The sequence below is a fragment of the Sorex fumeus genome, unplaced genomic scaffold, assembly GCF_029834395.1.
Source record: "Sorex fumeus unplaced genomic scaffold, SorFum_2.1 ptg000046l, whole genome shotgun sequence".
In the NCBI taxonomy this organism is placed as follows: domain Eukaryota; kingdom Metazoa; phylum Chordata; class Mammalia; order Eulipotyphla; family Soricidae; genus Sorex; species Sorex fumeus.
In genome coordinates, this window is record NW_026606103.1 from 10638908 (window position 1) to 10665489 (window position 26582).

Sequence of the window (26582 nt, forward strand, 5' to 3'; positions counted from 1 at the left end):
TAATGAATTGATTAAACCTGCTGCAAGCAGAATTTTGAGATATGTGAATTTGAAAGCAAAGCTATCATATCATTTACAGCCCACAGAGAAAATGTTCTTCAGTGATTCTTGGTATTTTAACATGGAATATCTTTGCTATTTCACATATCATTCGTAAGTTATACCTGTGTTGAAATATCAATGCTTCAACTGTCTGAACTGAGTCATTCCACTTGCTAATCATTAAGACTTTTGTCATGGAAATGTGATTACTACCTTTTAACTAATCTCTCCAGTAATGGCATCTTCTATTCCACACTGCTTTGTTTATTTGTGAGTAAGGGGTGAACCCTGCCATACAGGCAACATAAAATTTAAACTAAAACTGTTAACTGATATTTAAAGGGCATATTTCTGTCTGCTAGACAGAGGCTCTGTTTTGGAAATTCATAGGTACTTGGCCCAAACATGACAATAGTAGATGGTGTTTATACATAATGGAATATACTTTGAAACCAGGATTACTAGCCCTCAACAAATTTTATATTTGCACAGCGGTAGGGCGTTCGCCTTACAAGCGGCCAACATGACCAACCCGAGTTCGATTCCTCTGCCCCTCTCGGAGAGCCCGGCAAGCTACCGAGAGTATTCAATATGCCAAACACAGTAACAACAAAGTCTCCAATGGAGACATTACTGGGCCCGCTCGAGCAAATCGACGATCAACGGGAGGGCCTTTACCTTTACCTTACTATTTTATAGCCAAGGAAATTAGGGCAATGGGGAAAATATTAAATGCAATGGTATCCCTGAAAAAAAAAAATTCACAAATAAGGTGGGTTAAGAGGAATGACCTCTCCTCCTCCAATGTTCCTCAATAGCAATTATTCCTGGGATCGTTGGATTAAAGTTTGAATTTTCTCTTATTTATTCTTTGAATCACTTGCATTCTTTCTTTCCTTTCCTTTCCTTTCCTTTCCTTTCCTTTCCTTTCCTTTCCTTCTTCTTCTAATTTTTGACATTCTTTCATGGATTTTCAATTTATTTGCTATACTGTATTTTAGGTGCCACGGTTATAATAGCATTGAAATATGGAGTTCATGCCCTTTTCAACCAGCTTAATTAGTGATTGAATAAATAGTAATACTTTACATTCCACCATCACTGTCCACCACTGTCCTCCCCTTTTTCATTGATTTGCTCAAGCAAACCCAGTAACGTCTCCATTTTTGAGACTTGTTGTTACTGTGTTTGGCATATTGAATACTTCATGGGTAGCTTGCCAGGCTTTGCCGCGTGGGCGAGAGACTCTCAGTAGCTTTCCGGACTCTCTGAGAGGGGTGGAGCAATCGAACCCGGCTTGGCCGGACTGGCTGTGCATAAGGCAAACGACCTACTGCTGTGCTATTGATACAGCATTAACGTTTATAATATTGGTGTAAAAAATTACTACACCACCCTGCCACCAAAATGACCAAGATCCTGCATCACTGTCCTTATGTCATCGCTACTTCACCTTTCATTTCCCTTTAGTCCTCCCCACAATGCTCAGAAATCTGTTTTGTAATAAATGCTTAAGCATTTGTCAATGATACCATATTTCTATTCTCATTTTCTTTCTACACAGATACATGAAATTATTTGGAATTTATAGTTCTCCCTTTGACTTTACCCTATAAAATGTTACCCAACAGTTCTATCCATGTTGTAGCAAACTGTACGATTTCATCTTTCTTTTCTTCATCTTGTCTACAGTTGTATAGTATTCCATTCTGCATATATACCAGAAGATTTTATCAAATGGGTTTGCTTTCTACTGGAGCCTGGACATTACAGGTGTCAAGTAGGCTCTATGATATTTATTAAACGTGTAACCACACAAAGTTATTTATTTGCTTTCTCCCTTATAAAACAACTAATTAAATAGGAACAGCATATAGATTTATCATAAATTATATATTATCACAAATGCTCTTATTGATTCATTACTTAATCATATTTTCATGAGCAAATAAAATAAGTAGTTAAAATCTGAGAAAACATTTTTCAAAAATTCTTACATAAAATACAGATTTAGGAATTGAAGAAATAGTACACAGTTTATTGCTCTTGCCTTGCCTGTATTCAATCCCTGGCACTCCATTTGGTCCCAGGACCAGCAAGAATGATCCCTGATCACAGATCTATAAGTCCTCCCTGAGCATTGCTGGAAGCAGTCCAAAACCCAATAAAATATAGATTTCAGTAACACTCATTGAAAGAAATATAATTATCCTTTTCTTCCAAAATTTACCCAAATATTGCACAAAATGATAACTTACAGTTCAGACAATTCAAGATGACGAAAATGTTTCCTAGACAAGCTTGTCAGTTTATTTCGGGTAAAATTGCTGAAAAGAAAAAAAATAAAATGTGAATTAAAAACGTTACATTTTAAGTACCTATTTGAATACAAATAGAGATTTTCTTTTTTTCAAAATTTATTTTGATTTTATCTTTTTACATGCATTACTGAGAGATCAATAATCTCTCACCTGAAATGATGGCTAATTTTTGGCATCTCCTATAATTCTTATGTAGAGAGGACACAAATTCACATTGGATGCTTTTTGCTCTTTAACATAAAATTTAGTTTTTCATACATAGATTCTTTTATTTTTCAATTCACTGTGAAATCATAAAGTTATTCATGATTAGGTCTCAGGCATTCAATGTTTCAGCACAAATCCCTTCCCCAGTGACCACTTCCTTTCACTAATGCTCCACCCAACTCCATTTGCCTCCCATCCATCAGTCCGCTTCTATGAGAAGCCAAGATATATACATTAAAAAACAGGATTAGATCAACATTTAAAATCACAAATTCACCATGAAAAATATGCTTTAAAATAAACAGGATATAGCAAAAGTTGACAGCTACATGCAAAAAAAAGAAAAAAATGGGCTCAGACCTCTACCTAACACTATGAACACTATGCACGAAAGTCAGAACAAAATGGATTAAAGACCTCAACATCAGACCAGAATTCATAAAGTACAGTGAAGAAAAAGTTGGCAAAACCCTCCATGACATTGAGGCTAAAGGTATTTTCAGGGGCTGGAGCAATAGCACACCAGGTAGGGTGTTTGCCTTGCACACAGCCGACCCGGATTTGATTCCTAGCATCCCATATGGTCCCCTGAGCACCACCAGGAGTAATTCCTTAGTGCAGAGATAGTAACCCCTGTACATTACCAGGTATGACCCAAAAAGCAAAATAAAATAAAATAAAATAAAAGTTGCCTTCTCATTAAAATAAATAAATAAATAAATGTATTTTCAAAGATCAAATGCCACTGGCCAAGCAAGTAGAAACAGAGATAAACAAATGGCACTATCTTAAACTAAGTACTTCTGCACCTCCAAAAAAAAAAAAAACCGTGACCAGAATACAAAGACAGTCTACAGAGTAGGAAAGAATATTCATCCAATACTTTCTGATAAGGGGTTAATATCAAGGATACAGAAGGTACTTTTTGAACTCTACAAAAAGAAAACATCCAATGCCATCAGAAAATGGGCGATGAATTGAACAGAAAATTTCTCAAAGAAGAAATCCAAATGGCCAAAAGGCACAAGAAAAAAAAATGCTCTTCATCACTAATCATCAGGCAGATGCAGATCAAAACAACAATGTGATATCATCTCACACCAGATAGACTGGCACACATTCAAAAGAACAAAAGCAGACCTTGCCAATAGCAGCCAACCTCTGGGAACCATCTCTACTATCTCCCCTATCCAGGTCCCAGCCTGGTGGAGGTACTTTCTGGAGCTGTAGTTGCTGACGCAGCCACAATTTATTCTCCCTATCCATGTTCCATAAGAACCACAAGTTAACCTCATAGGTAGAATTTTGACTAGGGCACCTTGATCACCAGAAACTCATTAGACCAATAAACCCCACACAATTTTCCCCGCATCAATTAATATTACATCAAAAAACACAACAGTAACAGTGAGTGTGAAGGTCTAAACCACACAGGTCACAATGGTAAAGCAACGAAGAAGCCAAGTTTAGTTAATGAAAAGACTAGCCCAGAAGACCCAAATAGTAAATGAAGTGCTAGACAATCTCTCTGACAAGGAATTTAGAAGGAAACTACTAAGGATACACAGGAAGCTAAAGAAGCAGTGGAACTCACTGCCAATAAAATACAAGAGGATTTGAGAGTAGAAATGTGGAAATTGCAAAAAAAAATAGAAATGGATATGACAGATATGAAAAACCTAGTGGGTGAATTGAAAAACTCAGTGGAAGGCCTCATCAACAAAGTAAAAGCTGCTTGAAGACAGAAACAGTGAGCTCCAAGATGAGATGCAGAGAATTTCCAAACAACAACAGAAAATGGAAATGAGACTCACAATCAATGGACAGATGTCAAGAGAAAATCGGGATGAAGCAAAGAAGAATAAAAAAGAATGATTGGAGTCCCAAAGGGACAGGAAGGAAGCCCTGAGGAAAAAAGAAACCACCAAAGGCATCATTGCTGAGAAATTCCCAAAGCTGAAGAGCACATGCAAGCAGATTCCAGAGACCTGAAGGGTACCAGGTAGAAGAAATCCAAATAAAAATACCCCAGGACACATCCTGATCAAAATGACAAAAACCTTAGACAGAGACAAAACTCTGAAAGCATCAAATCAAAGATATAAATTGCCTATAAATGAGCATCCTTAAAATTGACAGCCGACTTATCTGGTGAAACCCTCAGGGCCTGAAGGCAGTGGTGGGATATAGTGAAAAAACTCAATGAAATAAATGTTTTACCAAGAATACTTTACCCAGCTAGACACTCATTCATATCAGAAGGAATAACACACTGTTTCAAACAACAAACAACAACTCAGGAACTTCATAGACTCAAAACCATGGTTACAAGAACAACAAAACAGGCTACTTTAAGACAAAACAAGCCCCTCAAATACACCAAACTTTGGCAGAAAGAAGGGACAAAACCCCATAACAATAGTCTCTCTCAATGTCAATGGGCTAAACGCACTGATTAAAAGACACAGAGTGGGTTAAAGAAACTTTGGTACATCTACACAATGGAGTACTATGTAGCTGTTAGAAAAGATGAAGTCATGAAATTTATATACAAGTGGTACAACATGGAAAGTATCATGCTAAGCGAAATGAGTCAGAAAGAGAGGGATAGACATAGAAAGATTGCATTCATCTGGGGAATATAAAGAAACAAAATATGAGATTAATACCCAAGAATAGCTGAGATCAACACCAGGAGGATTACTCCATAGCTTAGAGGCCAGCCAGGCATTCTAGGGGAAAGGGCAGCTCAGATAGAGAAGGGAGCACCAAATAAAGGGTGTTTGGAGGATCCTCCCAGGAGGGGAGATGCATGTTGAAAGTAGACTATGGACTGAACATGTTTGCCACTCAAAGCCTCTTTTGCAGACCACAACACTCAAAAGGAGAGAGAGAACACAAGGTATTGCCCTGCCACAGAGGCAGGGTGAGATGGGAGGAATGGGGGTAGGAGGGATATTATCCATGGTGGTGGAAAATGGGGACTGGTGGAGGGATGGGTATTTGATCATTGTATAATCGAAACCCAAGCACAAAAATTGTAAATCTGCAACTGTACCTCATGGTGTTTCACTAAAAATTTTTAAAAAATTTAAAAAAAAGACACAGAGTGACAGGATGGATCAGAAAATTGAACCCAACATTCTGCTGCCTGCAAGAAACACATCTGAATGGTAAGAGCAAACACCGACTCAAAGTCAAATGATGAAAAACAATTATACAGGCAAACAACTTTTAAAAAGCTGAGGTGGCTAATCTGGTATCAGACCACACTGATTTCAGACTGAAGAAGGTCACAAGAGACAGTGAAGGTCATTTCTTCAAGGTCACTGATCAAGAATCTGTACAGGTGGAAGAACTCACACTACTAAATGTATATGCACCTGGGGCTGGAGAGATAGCACAGCGGGTAGGGCATTTGCCTTGCATGAGGCTGACCTGGGTTCGACTCCCAACATCCCATATGGTCTCCTGAGCACCGCCAGGGGTGCTCCTGAGTGCAGAGCCAGGAGTAACCCCTGTGCATCGCCATGTGTGACCCAAAAAGCAAAATATAAATAAATAAATAAATAAATAAATAAATAATGTATATGCACCTGATGAGGGGCCAGCAAAGTACTTAAAACAACTACTTTTAGACGTGAAGAAAAACAATAGAAACACAATACTAGTGGAGACTTCAACACCTTTTTATCACCTCTCCATAGATCAACTAGACTCAAACTCAACAAGGACATACTTTATCTGAGGGAAGAAATGGAAGAAAGGAACTAAGTAGATATATACAGGAAACTTTATCCACAAAAAGATGAATACACATTCTTCTCAAGAATGTGGGATATTCTCCAAGACCACATGCTGGGCCACAAAACATACTTCCATAAAATTATGAAGATAGAGATTGTATCAATGAACTTCTCAGACCATGATACACTAAAAATCTAAGTGAATCACACTGGAAACAGGAATTCAAATCAAACACCTGAAAATTAAACAGCTCATTACTGAACAAGTGGCTTAGAAAGGAAATCAAAAAGAACTTATGGAACAAAGCAAAAGTTGTGTTAAGTGTTAAATTTATAGACTGACAAGAATTCCTCAGGAAGAAATAGAGAGCCCACATAGGTAATGTAATCTCACAGTTTAAGAACTTGGAAAATGACCAACAAAAGGAGCCAACCTAAGTAGGAGAAAGGGAATGATAAAACTTAGAGTAGTCGTGATGGAGCGATAGTACAGTGGGTAGGGCATTTGCCTTGCACGCATTCGACTCAGGTTCGATTCCCAGCATCCCATATGGTTCCTTGAGCACCACCAGGAGTGATTCCTGAGTGCAAAGCCAGGAATAACCTCTGTGCATTGCTGGGTGTGACCCAAAAAGAAAAAAAGACTTAGAGCAGAAATTAATGAGATGGAAGCCCAAAAAAACAATCCGAATGACCAATGAAACCAAGAGCTGATTCTTTGGCCAATATCCCTAATGAACACAGATGCAAAGATCATCAAAAATATCCTAACAAACAGAATCCAAGGACTCATTTAAAAGATCATACACCATGACCAAGAAGAATTCATCCCAGGGATGCAAGGATGATTTAACATTCTCAAGTCAATTAATATAATCTGTCATATCTATCAATAATAAAAATAATAAAAACCATATGATCATATCAATAGATGCAGAGAAAGCATTTGACAAGATCCAGCACCCATTTATGATGAAAATTCTCAGCAAAATGTGCATCCAAGAAACTTTTCTCAATATAGTCAAAGCCATCTACCACAAGCCTACAGCAAGCATTATTCTAAATGGGGAAACTCTAAAAAGCTTTCCTCTAAGATTGGGTACAAGTCAAGGTTGCCCTCTCTCGCCACTCCTATTCAATATAGTAGTGGAATTTCTGGCCATAGCAGTTAGGCAGATATCAAGAAAAAGATATCAAGGTCATAGAGATAGGAAAGGAAGAGGTCAAACTATCACTATTTGCAGTCGATATGATAATATATGTAGAAAATACAAAAGACTCTACAGAAAATCTCCTAGAAACAGCAGTTCTGTACAGTAAAGTGACAGGCTACAAAACCAACACCCAAAAGTCCATGGCTTTCCTAATATAAAAATGAAAGAGAAGAAAGATACATTAAAAAAATCCCGTTCACAATAGTACCTCAGAAAATCAAGTACCTTGGAATCAGCTTAACTAAAGAGGTGAAGGACCAATACAAGGAAAATTACAAAACACTACTTCAAGAAACAAAAGAGGACACTAAGAAACGGAGACACATCCCCTACTCATGGACATGGAGGATTGACATTACCAAATGGCAATATATTCCCAAAAGCACTATACAGATTTAATGTACTCCCTATCAGGATGGATATCATGACATTTTTCAAAGAAATAAACAAAATTCTCCTGAAATTTATATAGAGCAATAAACCTCCACGAATAGTTACAGCAATTCTTGGGAAAAATAAGATGGGGGGAACATCACCTTCCCCAACTTCAAACTGCACTTCAAAGCAATAGTAATTAAAACAGCATGGTATTTGGTTAGAAACAGACCCACAGACCAATACAACAGAGTTGAATATTCTGTGACAGACTCTCGAATATATGAGCACTTAATCTTTGATAAAGGAGCAATAAGTGTAAATTGGAACAAGGAAAGACTCTTCAACAAATGGTGCTGGGAAAACTGGATAGCTACCTGCAAAAAAAAAAAAAACCAAAAAACTCTGACCTTTGTCAAATGCCAGGCACAAAAGTATGATCAAAGTGGATCAAAGACCTCAAAATCAGGCCTGAATCGCTAAGTTACATGGAATAAAATGTAGGCAGAACCCTCCATGACATAGAAGCTAAAAGAATCTTTAAGGATGAAACACAACTGACCAAGCAAGTGGAAACAAATATAAACAAATGGGACTACATTAAACTAAGAAGCTTCCACACCTCAAAAGAAACAGTGACCAAAATACAGTTAGAACCCACAGAATGAAAAAGAATATTTACCCAATACCCATCTAATAAGGGATTAATATCCAGGATATACAAGACATTAGTAGAATTGTGCAAAAGGAAAGCTCCAACACCATCAAAAAATGGGGAGAAGAGATAGACAGAAGCTTCCTCAAAAAAAGAAATACAAATGGCCAAACAGCATGTGAACAAACGTTCTACATTGCAAATCATCAGGGAGATGCAAATCAAAACAACAATGAGATATCATCTCACACCACAGGGACCGGCACACATCCAAAACAACAAAAGCAACCAGTGCTGGTGTGGATGTGAGTAAAAGGCACTCTCTTTCACTGCTGATGGGACTGACAACTGGTCCAGCCTTTCTGAAAAACATGGATATTTCTTCAAAAATTAGAAACTGAGCTTCTACAATATCATTTCTGGGAATATATCCAAACGGTTCAAAAAAACACAGTAGAAATGACATCTGCACCTATATGTACATTGCAGCACTATTCACTTGATCACTTGATCACTTGTCATCCCATTACTCATTGATTTGTTTGAGCGGGCTCCAGGAATGTCTCCACTCATTCCTGTCGCATGCTAGTGTAGCTCAATGGCATCTGCTCATTCTAGAAACACGAAAAGCATCAAACAGTTCATTCAGGGTCTTGAGGAAGAAGTCTGACCATCTCATAGGTGGGCGGCCATGCGATATTTTGATGTCCCATGAAATCCAGTCAGTAACGGCTCTAGTTCAGCAGTCATCTCCAAATCTCATTATGTGCCCATCACATCTGATTTGCAACACCTTGGCAAATGTGACAGCGTACCTGATTCTTGACCGTTGATGGAGGTCGGAACTCTGGATTCCTTCTCTCATTTGAGTGAAGCGTGATACTCCAAGCATAGCTCTTTAGATTCCTCTTTGGGAGACCCAAATAGCGTTCTCATCCAGTTTTCATAGGGCCCAGGTCTCTGAGGCATATATTAATGCAGGAAAAACAGTGGAATTGAAGAGATGTGCCCAGAGCTGGAGGTTCTCATCCTCTTAGGTATTCCTTAGCTCTTGGAGGTGTTCCAAGCCACTCTCTTCCTCCTGCGCAACTCAGGTGTCAGGTCATTTGTCATGTTGACTTCTCGACCTAGGTACACATAACTGTTGCATTCGGAAATGTTCATCCCATTGAGAGAGAATGGAATGTCAGGAACGAGGCTGTTTCTCATAAACATTGTCTTCATAAGATTTAGCTGTAGTCCGACCTTGCCACACTCACAGTCGAAGTCGGTCAGCATTTGTGCCACTTGGCTGATGTTTGGTGTTATTAGAACAATGTCATCAGCAAAGCGGAGGTGGTGTAGTTGCCGAACATCTATCTTCACTCCCATTCCTTCCCATTCCAGTAGTCGCATGACATTCTCAAGGGTGACACTGAAGAGTTTTGGTGAAATGGTTCACTCTGCCGAACACATATCTTGACTTGGATGATCACTTCTCTGTAGAATGGTGAAATCCTGGTTGGGAATCCACAATACAGCTCACGTAGGATCCTGATGTATTGAGTTTGAATGCCCTGTTTGGCTAGAGCTTCGATGACCATTTCCATCTCAACAGAATCAAAGGCCTTCTTTACATCAATGAATGTTAGACAGAGTGGCATCTTAAACTCCTGAGAAATCTCAATGAGCTTGGTTATTGTGTGGATATGGTTGATCGTGCTGAATCCTTTGTGGAACCTGGCTTGCTGGCATAGTTGTCCTTCATCTAGTGTTCTGCCAATTTTATTGAGGATGACTTGAATGAACAGCTTGTAGATGACAGACAATAGGCAGGTCAGGCGATAGTTGCCAATGTCATGGATGTCTCCCTTCATGTACAGTAGCACAATCCTGCTGGTTTTCCATTTGACTCCACCTTGCATTCAGACAGGTAGCGTGTGAAGAGCCAAGCCAGTGTATTGATGAGTACCGATGGCAGATTCTTTAGGTGTTCTGGTCTGTCCTTGTCTGGGCCATGTGCTATTTGCTTCTTTACAGATGAAATGGCATGTTGGATTTCAGAAGGGAGAACGTTGAGAATCACATATCCATCCTGTGGAATTTGGTATGTGGGCAAGTGTCGTGGCTATTGAAAAGGACCGAGTAGAAGTCATTGATAATCTTCTCCATTGCCCTTCTGGAAGATGTGATAGATCCATCAGGACGTCAAAGGGCAGTCAACTTGGTCTTGTAAATGGCGAAGGACAGGTGGGTGTTGCAAAAACTTTTCTGCCACATTGGCTAGCACTGCTGCTCTTCTCTCTTTGAGGTCTTCTTTTATCACTTCTCTGCACTGCTTTGCAAGCTAGGACATTCACCAGCGGTTGCCTGAGGCTTGCGCCAAGCTACATTGGCAAATAAGCTCAAGAGTTTTCGAAGACAGGTGTATTTTTGTGCCTCTCTCTTGGCATTCCGCACACAATCATGGAGGTGCTGAACCAGTCAATCGTATTCCCTGTCAATGTTGTCAATGGCAGCATCTTACCATGTTGCTGCAATAGTGCCAAAGAGCTCCAAGTTGGTGGTTGTTCTAGGAGTTCTCTTCTTAAACTTTGCAGCCTTTTCTTCCTGCTCCGTGAAGTAGAATTTTGCACAAAGGAGACAGTGGCTCGATCCCGTTTGGAGTTTTGGAACAACAGCAACATCGGTCAGGCAAAACTGTCGATTGAATATGATGTGGTCAATTTAGTTGTGGAACCATCCACCTGTGGACTCCCAAGTCCAACGTTTAGATTCAGCCTTCTGGAATTGTGAATTAGCATTGATGTTCTTAGTCAACATAATGAACTCAGACAGTCTCTCACCCTGTTTGTTCCATTCTAGGCCATGGGTGTTGATGTGGAGTTCTTCGGCTGATCTTCTCGGTCCTATCTTGCATTAAAATCACCAACAATGATCTTGTAGAAGGTGTGGTCTTCTTTATAGAACTTCTCCAGCTCCTTGTAGAACTTCTAAATTTCTCCTTCATCATTATTGGATGTTGGTGCATAGACAACAAAGATAGAAACTTTGTTGTCCATGCACTGTTCACAATAGCCACAATCTGGAAACAACCCAAGTTCCCAAGTACAGATGACTGGTGAAAGAAACTTTGGTACATCTACACATGAAATACTGTGCAGCTGTTAGGAGAGATGAAGTTATGAAATTTGCTTATAAGTGGATAGACATGGAGAGTATCATGCTAAGTTAAATGAGTCAGAAAGAGAGGGACAAAAGTAGGAGTGCACTCATTTGTGGAATATAAAATAACACCATATGAGACTAACACTCAAGGACAGTAGACACAGGGCCAGGAATATTGCCTCATAGTTGGAAGCTTATCTCATGAGTTGGGGGAGGAGACAGCTGGAATAGAGAAGGCATCACTAATACAATGATGGTCGGAGGAATCGATTGGGATGGGATTTGTGTCCTGAAATTAGATAAAGGACCAAACATGATGGATTCTCAGTATCTGGTTTTCAAACCATAGTGCCTGTAAGTAGAGAGAGAAAGAGTAAGAGGGAAATTGTCTGCCATAGAGGCAAGGGGAGAGTTGGGCCAGGGGGGTGGAGGAATACTGGTCTATTGGTGGTGGGAAATGTGCACTCGTGGAGAATGGGTGTTCGATCATTGTATGAATGAAACTCAAACATAAAAGTTTTGTAACTGTAGTTCAAAGTGATTAAATAGAAAATAAAAATAATTTTTAAAAATAAACAGCATGTTTTGAAATCATCAGACACAAAACTCTGAAGATTAAATTTCACACATTTTTATAAAGAATGTAAGTAAAAATTCCGATGCATTTTTTATTTATAACTTCTAAAATAACCACAAAATGCAACAATGAGAACATAATGAACAAATTAGGAAATAATATATCAGATTTTATCCCAATTATTTTCACAACATGTCAAAATATGGACCAACTAATCTATGAAAAAATCATAATCATGATTTAATATATAACAATGTGCTCCAAATATGTATTTTTAAATTTTAGATGAGTTTCAATTTTGCATCATCATGGCTGGGAGATGACTGAGGTTCTAAAGTGTCTGCCTTGAAACGGTGAAGTGTTAAGATTCAGGCCCACCACATGCACTGAAGGCAGTCCTAGTAGCTCTATTTGTTCCTGGTGCCACAAACTATTTAATAACCACATATTTCAGAACTATTTCAGAACAGAACCATCAAGTACCAGAACTAAAGAGTTCCTCAATAAGTACAACTAAAGTGTGTGATTCCAGGGAGTACCACAATCAAATATGAAAGGATGGCCATCAAGTACGTGTGAAACTTCCAATCATTGCAACAGTAGTATCAACAGAGAGAAAAAAAAATCTGTGAATCGTGCATCATTCACCATTACAGGTGTAATTATATCATCCACTATACAACTGGTCCTTTAACAAGATTTATCCACCACCCCTTTTAGAAAAACCAGGTAAACAAATACTAAAACAATAAATTTCTAGACTATAAAAAGAATTAGAAGCTACTTAAAAATTAGTGTCATTTAATTCAATGGACAGAGTTAGAATTTCCAAAGATGAGATATTGAAGTGAGAAACTCATAACCATAATTCTGGGAACTCACTCCCTCGAAAAATTTATTTACTGGTTGACTATATTAAAAATTTATTCAAATGTTTAGGCCTCTAGACATCAATTTAACAAGTAACATGAATGGAGCACAAACATTAATTTTTATGAAAACAGTCAATTTCCTCCAAAAATCACTACGAGTTTTTTTTGTTTGTTTTTTGCATGTTTCAGCTCAGGAAAACAAGTGTTGGACAGAAACCACAATGAATGGACAATCTAAGGAGACTCTAATTCTGGCCCCTTACCTAGTTTTTTGTGTCAGTCCAAGGAAATAATGGTTGAAGTGCCCTGGTATCTCTGACCCTCTTAGGAGAGGTCGTGTCCCAGGAGTGAATGGCCAAGCATTAGAGCTCAAGAATGTCCATTTCCCACTTCATTCTCCACTGCCACTTCCACACACCCTTGACCACACAGCCTTGACCTACACAAAAGTATTCTCGTACGTGTCTGCATCTTCTCTGATCAGGTTCTCTGGGGCTGGGCAGGAATCAAAGGCACTAAGAAATAAATTCATTGATTAGAGCCCTGGACAGTTACTATGTGATACTAAATGTAGTCTGGGCAGGGGAAGAAGCACAAAAATATTCTATTTACATTTCCTTAAAACCTAAGGTGAAATAACCTGTTTTACTGCACAAGTTTATTTAGCTGAACAAACTCAGAAAGAGAATCAGTATAGTTCAGGTTAGAGAGAAACAATTTCTAATACAGATTATTTTATCAGCTACATCAAACCTACTGGGTTGATATTCTGGAGTTTCTATATAGGAAACCAGGGTGAATAAACTAGCAGTCGTGGCCTCAGTCCGGAGCACAAGTTGGAACAAAGAAGTAGACAAGTAGATCTAACTTAATTTACCTAACTTAATTTCCTTCCCCATACTATTTTTAAAAGCCAATAACTTAATTTTAATACCATATATTGGCACATGGGGGTTTCTTTCATTAGACAAAATAAAGATTACTAAAATTTTATGACTTCATTATTGAATATTGTGCAATTCGTTATTGCATAATTCATTATTACCAATATGAGTAGCTTTTGCAGTGAGATCAAAGACTGGACTCCCCATATGGTTATACTTAAAGCAACTACCTACACTCTATTCTTCTCTTTGCTTTTCTATTTCCAAAGGACACCTCTTTGGGATGTAGGGCAGAAGGTAGGCTTTATCAAATTACGCATAGCACATGAAGCACCATTACAATTTATTCTACTATTACCATGAAAAATTAGACAAGTAGCTTTGGTTTTCATGCATCAAGGAAAGTGGGGACGCCATAGGCAGCATAGAAAAGTAGAAAACTCCGATAGATTAGCATCCACTATATAAATCACAGCATTAGGGGAAGTGATATGTGGCTGCTGAATAATTGAGGACTAAAGTCAACTGCAATGAAAATACCATAATTTAGCCACACAGGTCATTAATTATATTCACCTGACTTGCATTAGAGCATTCTGATTCTTTCTTACACACAACTTATCTCTAGTTATACTATCAGGGCCTACTTGGTAAGCAGATTTGTGCAGGTAAATCAAGTAAGAATCAGATGCAATAAAGTATTTAAAGGAGATGTGTTAATAAGGTTCCATAGAAAGTTCAATGTGGTTTGCCAATTTTCTTAATATTTTAATTCTACATACTTTATTTGTAAATTTATTTTATTATTAAGGTTCATATCACTGTCCTCCCGTTGTTCATCGATTTGCTCGAGCGGGCCCACTAACATCTCCATTGGAGACTTTGTTGTTACTGTGTTCGGCCTATCGAATACATCACGGGGAGCTTGCCAGGATCTGCCATGCGGGCGAGATACTCTCGGTAACTTGCCGGGCTCTCTGAGAGGGGCAGAGGAATCGAACTCGGGTCGGCTATGTTGGCTGGTGCAAGGCAAATGCCCTACCGCTGTGCTATCGCTCCAGCCCTTATTATTAAGGTTACTTATAAAATATGAAGTCATGAAACTGGATACATGAAATTTAGACTTTTCATATCAACACATCTCTGGAGGTATTCAGGTAGTCTATACTTAAGAGGATGATATCTTTATATTTTTAGCCTGGATATCAGTTGAGAAACTGTTCTTCCACAAGAAAAGAAAAACAAATGCTTTAAGAAGTAATCATTTGGTGGGTGGGGTGGAGAAAGTATATTAGGTAGGGTGTTTGCCTTGTACATAGCTGACTCAGGTTCAATCCTCAGCACCCCACATGGTCCCCAGAGCTCACCAGGAATGATCCCTGAGCACATAACCAGGAGTAAATTCAGTACATAACACCAGTGCTGAGTGGGGCCCAACAACAAAAACAGAAAAAAGAAGAAATGATTTTCTAACTAAGTGGACAGCACAAATTTAGGTTTGTTTGTTCGTTTGTTTGGGGTATCACACCCAGCTGTGCTCAGGGCTTACTCCTAGCTCTGTGGTTAGAGATCACTCCTGCAAGTGCTGGATTGAACTGGAGTCAGGAACATACAAGGCATATAATCCCTGTACATCCTCCTCCCTCCCACTCTGCTCCTGCTCCTCCTCCTCCTCCTCCTCCTCCTCCTCCTCTTCTTCCTCCTCCTACTCCTCCTCCTCCTCCTCCTCCTCCTCCTCCTCTTCTCTCTCTCTAATAACACACGTTTTATTTCCTTTACTTTTATCATAATAACAAACATGGCCTGGAGTCAACAAGGAGTTATAAATTGGACATGGTCCACCCTGAACATGGTCCTGAAAATCCCCTAGACTTTCTACATCTCGTTCTGTGTCTATGACACAGGAATGAGGAAGATCTCTGCTACCCACCATCAGAAAAATCACATGAGATAATGCAAGTGAACTAACATTTTAATGCTAGATAAACTTAGACTGTGACACACACACACACAAAATCATTGCAATATGATTTTCAAAACCAAAATGGCCAATGAATTCAAGCAACATTATTTTTGCAGAAGTTTCCACTTAACTCTGGTATGGGGGACACAAATCTGAGCTCAGGAAATGTGATGCTCTGTTTAATAAAGACACCTCTCAGATAGCCCATGTCTCATTGATTAAATGTCAGAGTCTAAACAAGATTTAGCAGCAAAGAACCAAAAAACTCCCATTTTCCATATTCTCATTTGATGGCACCCAATTTGACTTCAGGAAAAGCGTTTGCCCCTGTTAGTAATTGTCTGAAACTTTATCATACCACGTGATCATTTTTTCTCCATTTTTATCAATCATGACAGATAGCTTTGAGAAAATGAAGCTTTCCAATATGTTCTTTTATGGGGATCAGAGGAGCATTTGTAATTTTTTGTTCCCTGAAAAAGGCCAAGTACAAGTCAGGTTTTTTGTTTTGTTTTGTTTTGTTTTCTGATTGTAACTAGTTTGACGTTTTCCAGGAAACATGTGATTATTCCAAGAAAAAGAATCATAGACACTATAATAGGACAGTTCTCATATCAGATTCATTACTGTTGGACTACTACTCTGTCCAAGATGGAAATGGACCAGAATTTATGAAAGGAAATAAAGATTGTTCCAACCAGCCCTCTGAAGTTATTCAGTCATCAAACAAAAATCAAAGCTAATGGTTACAAGCTATAGTCACATGTATAATTTTTTAAAAAGGGTAGCTTAGAGTAAGAAAAAAAAGGAAAATGAGGGGGAAAGAGATTAAGAATGAAAATAGAGACTCAAATAAATTGTGTCATGAAAAGTAAAATAAAGACAATCACTACTTACATGTGCTGTAAATCACCATTTTTCAGGAATGCTTTATGAGCCACAACTTTTAATCCAGAATCCACAACTGTCCTGTAAAAGCATATAAATGCATGCATGTCAGAACTAAACAATGGAGGTTCCCCTGACAGTATTAAAAAATGTTTGGAAACTAGGTATGCGCTTCTGAGAACTCACAGATTTTTCAATCCCACGTAAGCTTCAAGATCACCTTCATTGATGATTTCTAATCTCTTCTGATTTGCAATGTAACTGTAAGGGAAAGAAGAATGAAAATCAGAATACAGGCAATATAAAAAGAATGGGTATCTTCCATCCAACCTCATCAGGGTGGTCAAGGCAATCCATCCCCACTTATCCTAGTCCCCTTTCTTCATTCCTTTTAAATACAGTAAGAGAAGCAAAACTAAATAATATAGAACAGAAACCATGAATGATCAGGTTTTAGGCTGATGGTAAATTCACTAGGTTCATGTTTTCTTAATTTTTGATCACTTTTTCAACTAATGATTTCAGTATGCGCCTCATTTCAAGATACCTCCTTTGTATAGAGGTGAACATGGCTTAGAGATTCATCTTCATCCTCAAAAAGATACTTCTTGTGTGATGGTCATGGGTTTACCACTGTGATCTGGGGCAAATCACATTTCTCTTCACATTCCAAAAGCAGCCATTCCCTCTTTTTAATCTCCCTTAAGACATACTATCTTATTTTACCCTTCTTACCCCTTTTTCTCCTTGTTATTTCTTTTCTTAGTCCAGCAACAGCCATTTCTACCTATGTAATATCGTTATTTCTTTTCAGAAAGTACATTTTACAAACCCATGTGAACCTAATGCACTCTCTTTAGGAACTGTTGTCTTAACCAACTGCTCAAACCCTCAAATTAGGGAGTAAACTGATAACTTGGGCTGGAAAGAAGTCTGAACTCTTCAGCATGATGATGACCACCACATCTCTCTCTCTCTCTCTCTCTCTCTCTCTCTCTCTCTCTCTCTCTCTCTCTCTCTCTCTCTCAATATTATTTCAAAGAAGTCCTGGAACTTCCATGTGAAATGTTTATACCATAGTAAACACTCCCAAGAATAAATTATGACATAGAAGGAAAAAGATTAAGAGATAAAAAACAGAAATAATCAAAGTATCACTTGAGTATATAGATGCATACATCACTGAGGTTAGAAGTCATTAACAGAAGATTGATCCAAATTTTAGTAATTTGCAACCAAGAAAATTCCTAGTAAAACAATGACAAAGTTCAAAACCTGCCACCATGGAAATACCTATAATATTTATTCATAAAAAGTCCTATGTGCACTATGAGTTATGTATATATAGATAAATCCTGAACTAGAAGATATTATAGAGGTTAAGATACCTTGCATGCAACTAACCCTCATTCAAACCCTATACTGTATGTAGTATCCCAACATCACCAGGAGTACAGAACCATGAATAAGACCTCAACACATCAAGTGTTACCCCAAAATGAAACAAAGAGCCAGGTATAAGGCCTGAAAACACCAGGTGTTACCCCAAAATAAAGTAATACCAAAAATATATCCTATTTCGGGACTGGAGCAATAGCACAGTAGGTAGGGCATGTTTGCCTTGCATGCAGCCGGCCCGGGTTCAATTTCAAGCATCCCATATGGTCCCCTGAGCACCGCCAGGAGTAATTCCTGAGTGCAGAATCAGGAGTAACCCCTGTGCATCGCCAGGTGTGACCCAAAAAGTAAAAAGAAAGAAAGAAAAAAGAAAGAAAGAAAGAAAGAAAGAAAGAAAGAAAGAAAGAAAGAATTATATATATATATATATATATATATATATCCTATTTCATATTTCTCAATGTGCACAACTACATCAAAAAAAGTGCCAGGCACAAGTCAAATATACAAAAGATGAAACTGATGACTTGCTAACTAGTTTGAGGGCTAGCTGGTTGACATCTGCCTGGCTGTCTGTTTGGATGTCTACATGGCTGGTTGATTGGGTTGGAGAAGAGGTTAATGGCTAAATAGGTAGACAAGACTTGCAGTTTCAAAGGATGTAAAACAAAAGGTTGTTCCAGAATGGGTTTTTCCCTATCTTTTTTCAAAAATTTTAAGATGTAAAACATATTCCAATTAAGATAGAGAAAATCAATTTTGTAGCTCTGCTATTACTAACACGACTCAAAATGACAGAAATAATAAACAATTCTAAAGAGAAGAATCAATAAGTAGAGGTATCTTCTACCCAATCTAAAAAGATAAAAACATATACATTATTTTGTTATTATAAGCTATACACATATAAGATTGTCATTGATTAAAAAAAAAAAACAAAGTTTACAAAGGACCTAAGGGATTACTCTGGTGAAAGTGTCTGCCTTCTAATCATCAGGCATGAGTTTGATTCCCCAAGTCCATTACATGTGCTGAGTAATACCCAATGGTTCTGCTTTCTGATGTCCCCGGAGATACAACACCATGTACAATCTACAGCCAATTGTGGGAAAGCAAGTAAAATGTGTGAACCGTGGCATGCACAACTAAAGACATGTAATCACAACTGCCAATATGCAACCCACAGCCAGTGTGTGTGTGAGCACCACAGCCTTGCACCCTCAGTGGGCACTACAATAAAATGTGTGACAGCACCACAACTGAAAATGAGTGTCAGTGTGAGGGAGCATATGTCAAAGTCCTGCAATGCAGGGTATGAAACCAAACAAGCACCACAATAAACTGTGAGAACAACACGCCACGCACATGTGACACTAGTCCTTGCAACAGCAAAGGGAAATAGGATGTTAAAATGGGTGTATAAATGCTGAGAAGAAAAAAATTACACCAAACAGAAAATAGTGTCAGAGTTGACAGAAATTTGTCTTCTATAAAACAGCCTCCAAGACAGAGATATTTTATCCCAAAGACTTTGTAATATTTAAAAATTACCACACATAGGGGCCAGAGTGATAGTACAGCACATAGGGTGTTTGCCTTGCATATGACCAATTGTGGTTTGAACCCTGGCACCTCATACGGTCCCTTGAGCCTTCCAGGAGTGAACACACACACACACACACACACACACACACACACACACCATGTAATCAACATGGTAATATATGGGGCAGGTTTCTTTGGGATGATGGTCAGGACCTCCCAAGAAACCCACCCACCTCCCCAGCTGACTTAGCCTGGTGACTGTCACTGCTGTGGAATCATTAAGAGTTCTTCAGTCTCTTCACCTGCTCATTGATTTTATCTATAGGTATTTGTCCAAAAGTAATTTTCACACATGCACATAAGGAGACATAAAAAGAATGGCCATTGCATTGTGATAAGAATCAAAAACTGAAAAAAAAACACAAGAGTTCATCAAATTAAAAAAATAAGGGTCAGAAAGAAAAATACAGTGACTATTGCCTTTCATATGGCCTACACAGATTTCATTCCCATGTACCACATATGGTCCCCTGAACACCACCAGGAGTGATTCCTGAGCACAAAACCACTAATCCCTGAGAACCACTGGGTATGGCCAGAAATGAAATTGGTGTGTGAAATGTATGTCAACTAAACTAGAACTTTATCTTGAGAAGAAAAAGATCTTCATGTTAAACCAAAAAGAAAAAAAAGAAAAATTTCTTAAAGGGACTGGAACGATAGCACAGCAGGTAGGGCATTTGCCTTGTACGCAGCTGACCCAGGTTCAATTCCCAGCATCCCATATGGTCCCCTGAGCACCGCCAGGAGTAATTCCTGAGTGCATGAGCCAGGAGTAACCCCTGTGCATCGCAGGGTGTTACCCAAAAAGAAAAAAAAATTCCTTTATGTACACACAATATAAAACAATCCATATGAAGTTTTAAAATATACAGAAAACAGGGCCAGTGAGTATAGTGGATAACCTTGCACTCAACTAACCCAGGTTCATTTCCTGGAATAGGGTATGATTCCCCTCAGCACAAAGCCAGGAGTAAGTCCTGTGCATTGCTGAGTGTGTTGCGAACAAACAGAAATGCACAGAAAACAATACCACATGATATTCATAGTTCAGTATGTATGTGAAGGAAAAGGTCACCTTGGGAAAGGAGAAGGGGTCTTAATGAATAAAAATGAAAAGCTTTGTATTAAAAAGATAAAAGGTTAAAGTGCCAGTTCTGAATATTAGAAAAGACATTGTTCTATTATTCTATCTTTGAGGTTTTTAAGTTTTAAAGAAAAAAGAGAGAGACAGAAAAAGAAAAAAGAGAAGGAAGAAAGGAAGGAGGAGATAAGGCAGGCAACAGAGGGAAGGAGAAAGGAGGATCAGAGGAGGTGATACTGGGCCCTAAGCTGTCTAGAACAGTGGGTGGAGCCTTCACACTGAAAGAATAAAAAGGAAAAGCTTTGTATCAAAAAGATAAAAGGTTAAAGTGCACATCTCTATCACACATCTCTATCAGGAGAAATGACCTCGAGGGAGCTGTACTCCAGGGTTTCTCAGTTACTCAGTGATCAAAGACAGAGTTCAACTTTCCAGTGACTTGTCACCCCAAAAGAAGTCTAAATGCCTCTACTCCCTGTTCCAGTTTGGGTCAGAAATCAGTAGACTAAATAGAATATCAGGCTGCCCCCTACTGGTAACTTTGCTCCCCCTAAACCTTAGTGACTCCAAGAGCGCTCCCTCCTCACTATACTAATCAGGAGTAGCAAATGTAGTGACCAGCCCAGAGTAGGAAAAAGAGACTGAAAGCCAGTACAGGGAAGATAACTAAAAGAGGACCTGATAGGCAATGGAACAGACTCTTCTTCAAAGAAACGTTTCCTATCGCGCTGATCAAATTGTGGTCCAACGCAGGGTCTTTCACTGAGTCACATATCTCCAAGAAGATTCTCATTGCCTGCTGAGCAATGTGAAGGCCCATCTCATGAGCTCTCTCTCCATGACAACATCTAACTCCTCTGGCTCCACCCACTGTTCTAAACAGTTTAGGGCCCAGAAAAATACTAGCTGTCCCCCGTAGATCCCATGTCCTTGATGTCTAATAGGAATTGTTATGGACTCAGCATATCTTTGGTTCTTTATAGTAATCTCAGCATCACTACCCTACCTCAGGTAACCTGCAGACTTTGATTTCATTCTCTCTTACTTAATTTGCAATCTCAATAGTGACAATGAGACTGTGGATATTATCATTTATTGTATACTTCTTATTTCGCTGACTGTTCTCCTGGAAGTTCCAAACTCGATGGCCTAACCCCTCCATCAGCATGCAATATGGAACCTGTTTACCTTCAACCATACTGTTTTCCAGTGCATGCCCTGTATATACATTATATAATGCATTATCCATGCATATTATACTGTAGCACTGCAACACTGTCCTCCCGTTGTTCACTGATTTGCTCAGGCGGGCCCAATAACGTTTCCATTTTGAGACTTGTTATTGTGTTTGGCATATCGAATACGTCATGGGTAGCTTGCCAGGCTGATACATAATATATATATATATATATATATATATATAATCTTGTTAGGACATCATACATTATGAGAGCTTCTTCTGTCTTTTGTTTTTCACTTTTACTATATTCTAAGACAAGTATTCTAGGACTTTTTCAATAAATTGACTTTGTGGAAAACACTTAAAAATACATTATCCAATCAGAACAATTTTATTTCATTAATTGGAATCTCTGGCTCCTTCCCTTCCCCTTCCCTTCCCTTCCCTTCCCTTCCCTTCCCTTCCCTTCCCTTCCCTTCCCTTCCCTTCCCTTCCTTCCCTTCCCTTCCTTTCCCTTTGTTGTGTGTATTTCAAAGAAGGATCAATACCTAGCTGAAAGTTTTAGAAAACATGCTTTGCTCATACATGTTCAAGAATCTGTGGCCCAAGCACCACTGGGAGTAGTCGGTGTATGCCCAGTATATGCCCCTCAAAAAAAATAATTTTATATAACTGTACACCTACACAGTTAACTTTTCAAATAGAGGTTGAATTCAGCATGAGTACATCAAAATCATAGTTCTTCTGCTTGAATTTTTGCTATCCCACTGTGAAAGACCATACCTATAATATATACAAGCATGAAGTATTGATTATAGAAGACTGTGATTATAGAAAATAACCTCATTTCTCATGTACAAAAACAATAAACAGGGGAAGGTATAGAAACAATTTCTGAAAATTTTGTCTTATCATCAAGTGAACTTAGAACACAAATATACAAGATAGTTATATAGAATATTTTTATTTTAAATAATAGTAACTAATTTCCCTCAGAAGAAGAATATTTATTTGTCACTGAAACCTCAGTCTCAGAAATGTTGAAACTGGCAAGAGTCTCTAAACACCTTCAAATCTAATGGTTCTTGATCTTAAGGAGGCAATGCTCTCTTGTAACAGTCCTCAGTGACACCCCATTTAATAAGTAGTTTAGAGAAGGTTCCAAGCAGAAGAATAAGTACCTAAATCACAAGATTCCCATGGAAAAAACTGCAAGATGTAATTTGCAATGTAAGTGAAATATTAAGTGTATAAACTAGGTCACTGTGGGCCTTGAAGTGTCTAGAAAGTTGACAAGGAATTTGAGCATTAACAAAGCCTGTACCATGCCTCATTTCTCAAATGGACATATGGTACCTTCACTAAGACATATTCCTTAGGATCAAATAAAAAAATCCTTTCCTTATAGCATAGCAGAAAGACCACTGGTCGCTTTCTGGAAAAGAAGAAAGAAAAGGTAATTTTGCTAAAACTTCACAGAAATAGTTTTGAATTAGTGTTCTTAGAAAGGGTACTCATCTCATTTTAAAAGATCATACATTGACTTCAACAACCTATCAAATAACCCTTCCAGGTAATCTTCCTGAATAACAAAAAAGGTTTTTAGTGCATCTTTTCTTCATGTGTATCGGCTGAATAGCATTAAAGCTCAAAAATGAGATGTCCATTCGCTTAGATTTTTATTACGGTAAATATACTTTGATGATACATTAAAGAGAAATGGAAACAGCAGTGGCTATTGCTAATAGCAAGTAGTCAAACCAGAATCACTTCCATGTGCTCTGACCACCTCCCAGCCTTATTACTCAAAAAATAAATATTTAAGTTAATAAAACTAAATGCTGGAAAAGACTAAGAAGTGTTTGAAGGCTTACTGCCATGGAGTGAAGCATGTCAACTGTCACAGCTCTCTTTCTTTGATAAAGAATACTGGAATCCTTAAAAAAACAAAACTGTCCTTGGGGACAGGAGAGACAGTACAGAGTAAGGCACTTGTCTTCCAGGTGCTAATCCTGAGTAGATACCCAGTACGACAGGGGTAAGTACTAATCCTGGGTAGATACCCAGTACCACATACAGTCTCTGAACACTGCCAGAGTGATCCCTGAGCCCAGAGGCCAAAGTAAGGTCAGAACACTCCTTTTGGGTATGGTCCAAAAGCAAATGAAATGAAACAAAATCAAAAACTTCCCTGGGTTCTTGGTGATGCATCAAAATCTCTGGATCCAGAGCGAGGCAGCTTCATTTTGCTAGCATGCAGGAAATGGATCCTGTGATGCAGAGCTCTGCCCTTAGAAAAGTCTCAACCACCCAAACCATGAGAATAAGAATGCAGAGTACCCAGTAAACATGCTCAGAATGGAAACCCACAGCCTACGGGGGGCTCGTGCTATTTAGTATTAGCACTGTCTTTTTTTTTTTTTTTTTTTGGCTATGGGCCTAGAAGTAGCAAAGTCATCTATTAGGAAAGCTAAGTTATATGCCAAGAGTCAGAGTGCCCAAGGATTACATTCTCTCTTAGAGCATTATTAGGAGACCAGCACAGCTGCTTCTACATTCCAGATGAGGAAACTAAGTCCCCAGCATGACAGCATGACATGCCACTTCCAAGACCACACTGCTGCTCTCTGTGGACAGAGCTCAGGTGTCTGAGCCTCAGAAGTCTGAGCTCATGTCCACTATTCCACACCACAAGAGTCCACCACTTTCACTAAATCGTACCTTCCGAAATGATTTTTGGATGTTTGTTTGTTTGGGGCCACAACTGGTGACACTCAGGGGTTATGCCTGGATCTGCTTTCAGGAATCACTCTTGGTGGAATGCAAGGTATTGAACTAAGGTTAGCTGATGCAAGGCAAATGCTTAGTTCAATTTTAGCACTCTGACCCCACTTTCTGAATATCTGAAAAATAAATCTTCACAAAGAATCACATCATAGAAACAAGTCAATTAAATAGGAATAAACATACCTCACAGGATGTCTTGGGCTATAAGAGAGACATTTTAAAATATTCTTACTTTCCTATAAATGCCACGCTCTAAGCACAGCAACTTTCTAGAATAGCCTAAATGCCCTGGAAATTTAAGAATCCAAGTGCCTTTAAGATAGTGAGTAATACAGTAGCACTGTCCTCCCGTTGTTCATCGTTTTGCTCAAGCGGACCCAGTAATGTCCCCATTTTGAGATTTGTTGTTTCTGTGTTTGGCATATTGAATACATCACGAGTAGCTTGCCAGGCTTTGCCGTGCGGGCGAGATACTCTCAGTAGCTTGCTGAGCTCTCCAAGAGGGGCAGAGGAATCGAACCCAGCTCGGCCTGGATGGCTGCGTGCAAGGCAAATGCCCTATCGCTGCGCTATCGCTCCAGCCCCGAGTAATACAGTATAAGAACTAAACACACTGCACTAGCTTCATCTTCTACTAGCTATGTGACCTGGGACAAGCCCCAGCACCTCAGTTTCCTTGTTTGTAAAATCAGAGAACAACAGTTGCTCATAAGGTTATTGAAATTACAAAACATTCCTAGCACACTGAGTATCTCACTTAGCAGAGCAGAAGGTGAAGGTGATCCAGGCCTAACTTAGTCACTAAATTGCACCAGTGTCCGCATCTGTGGGCTATTGGATTTGGACCTAATACTTTCTCAGTCCCCTTCAGCACACAAATTCTAAGAAAACTTCAACAAAATATTATGAGGAAAAATACAATTCACAGTCTGTTTTTTTCCCAAGGATAGGGTATTTTTCTTGTCTGCCTGGAGCAATAAGGTAGTTTCCAGTACCAGGAAATCACAATTTAGGAAAGAACAATTCATTATAGAAAAAAACTTAGTTTACCGCATAAAATATATCTATTATTACCAGGAAATTTAAATTAGTCTGACTTATTACACAGCTCTCAGACAGATTTAGGACTAGAGAGCAGCCTACAACGTATGTAAAATGCAAGTCATATAAATTGATTGATTAGAAATCACAATGTAGTCCAAATTTATTAACCATGGGGTGCTTTTTCAGGGTTTCTGGAAGGAAAACACTACTGTGTTTAGGGCGTACTCCAGGGTCTGGCTCAGGAATCATTCCTGGCAGTGCTCAGAGGACCTTATGGGATGCTGGGGATCAAACTATCAGCTGAGTGCAAGGCAAGGAAGGACCCTACCCATTGTACTATCTGTCCAGCCCCCTATTTTTTAACTCTGATATTAACTACTAACTTTTTCAAAAATGTAACATTTCTATGTTAAAAAAAATCTGAATTTCCATAGTCTCTTTTAAAAAGATGAATGATGGTTCATCAATGCAGAGTTGCATTCCCTCCAGTCAGCAGGAGCTGAGCAGCACGACCCCTGGGAGTTTGGAGCATTTTCCCACTTGTCCACATTCTCACCTACATCAGTCATTTCAGGAACCCTGCAAAGACTGAC

General features: G+C 38.8%; 1 protein-coding gene across 3 annotated transcripts in view; it reads right to left on the reverse strand.

Annotated features, from left to right (window-relative positions):
• NTRK2 (neurotrophic receptor tyrosine kinase 2) overlaps positions 1-26582 on the reverse strand; it is a 399384-nt gene that overhangs the window by 350999 nt on the left and 21803 nt on the right. For all 3 annotated transcript variants that reach the window (XM_056122541.1, XM_056122542.1, XM_056122543.1), the window contains exons 2-4: positions 17078-17152; positions 16901-16972; positions 2301-2369 (exon numbers count right to left, since the gene is read on the reverse strand). In XM_056122541.1, coding sequence (XP_055978516.1) covers positions 2301-2369; positions 16901-16972; positions 17078-17152 — 216 coding nt within the window. The remainder of the gene's footprint in view (positions 1-2300; positions 2370-16900; positions 16973-17077; positions 17153-26582) is intronic.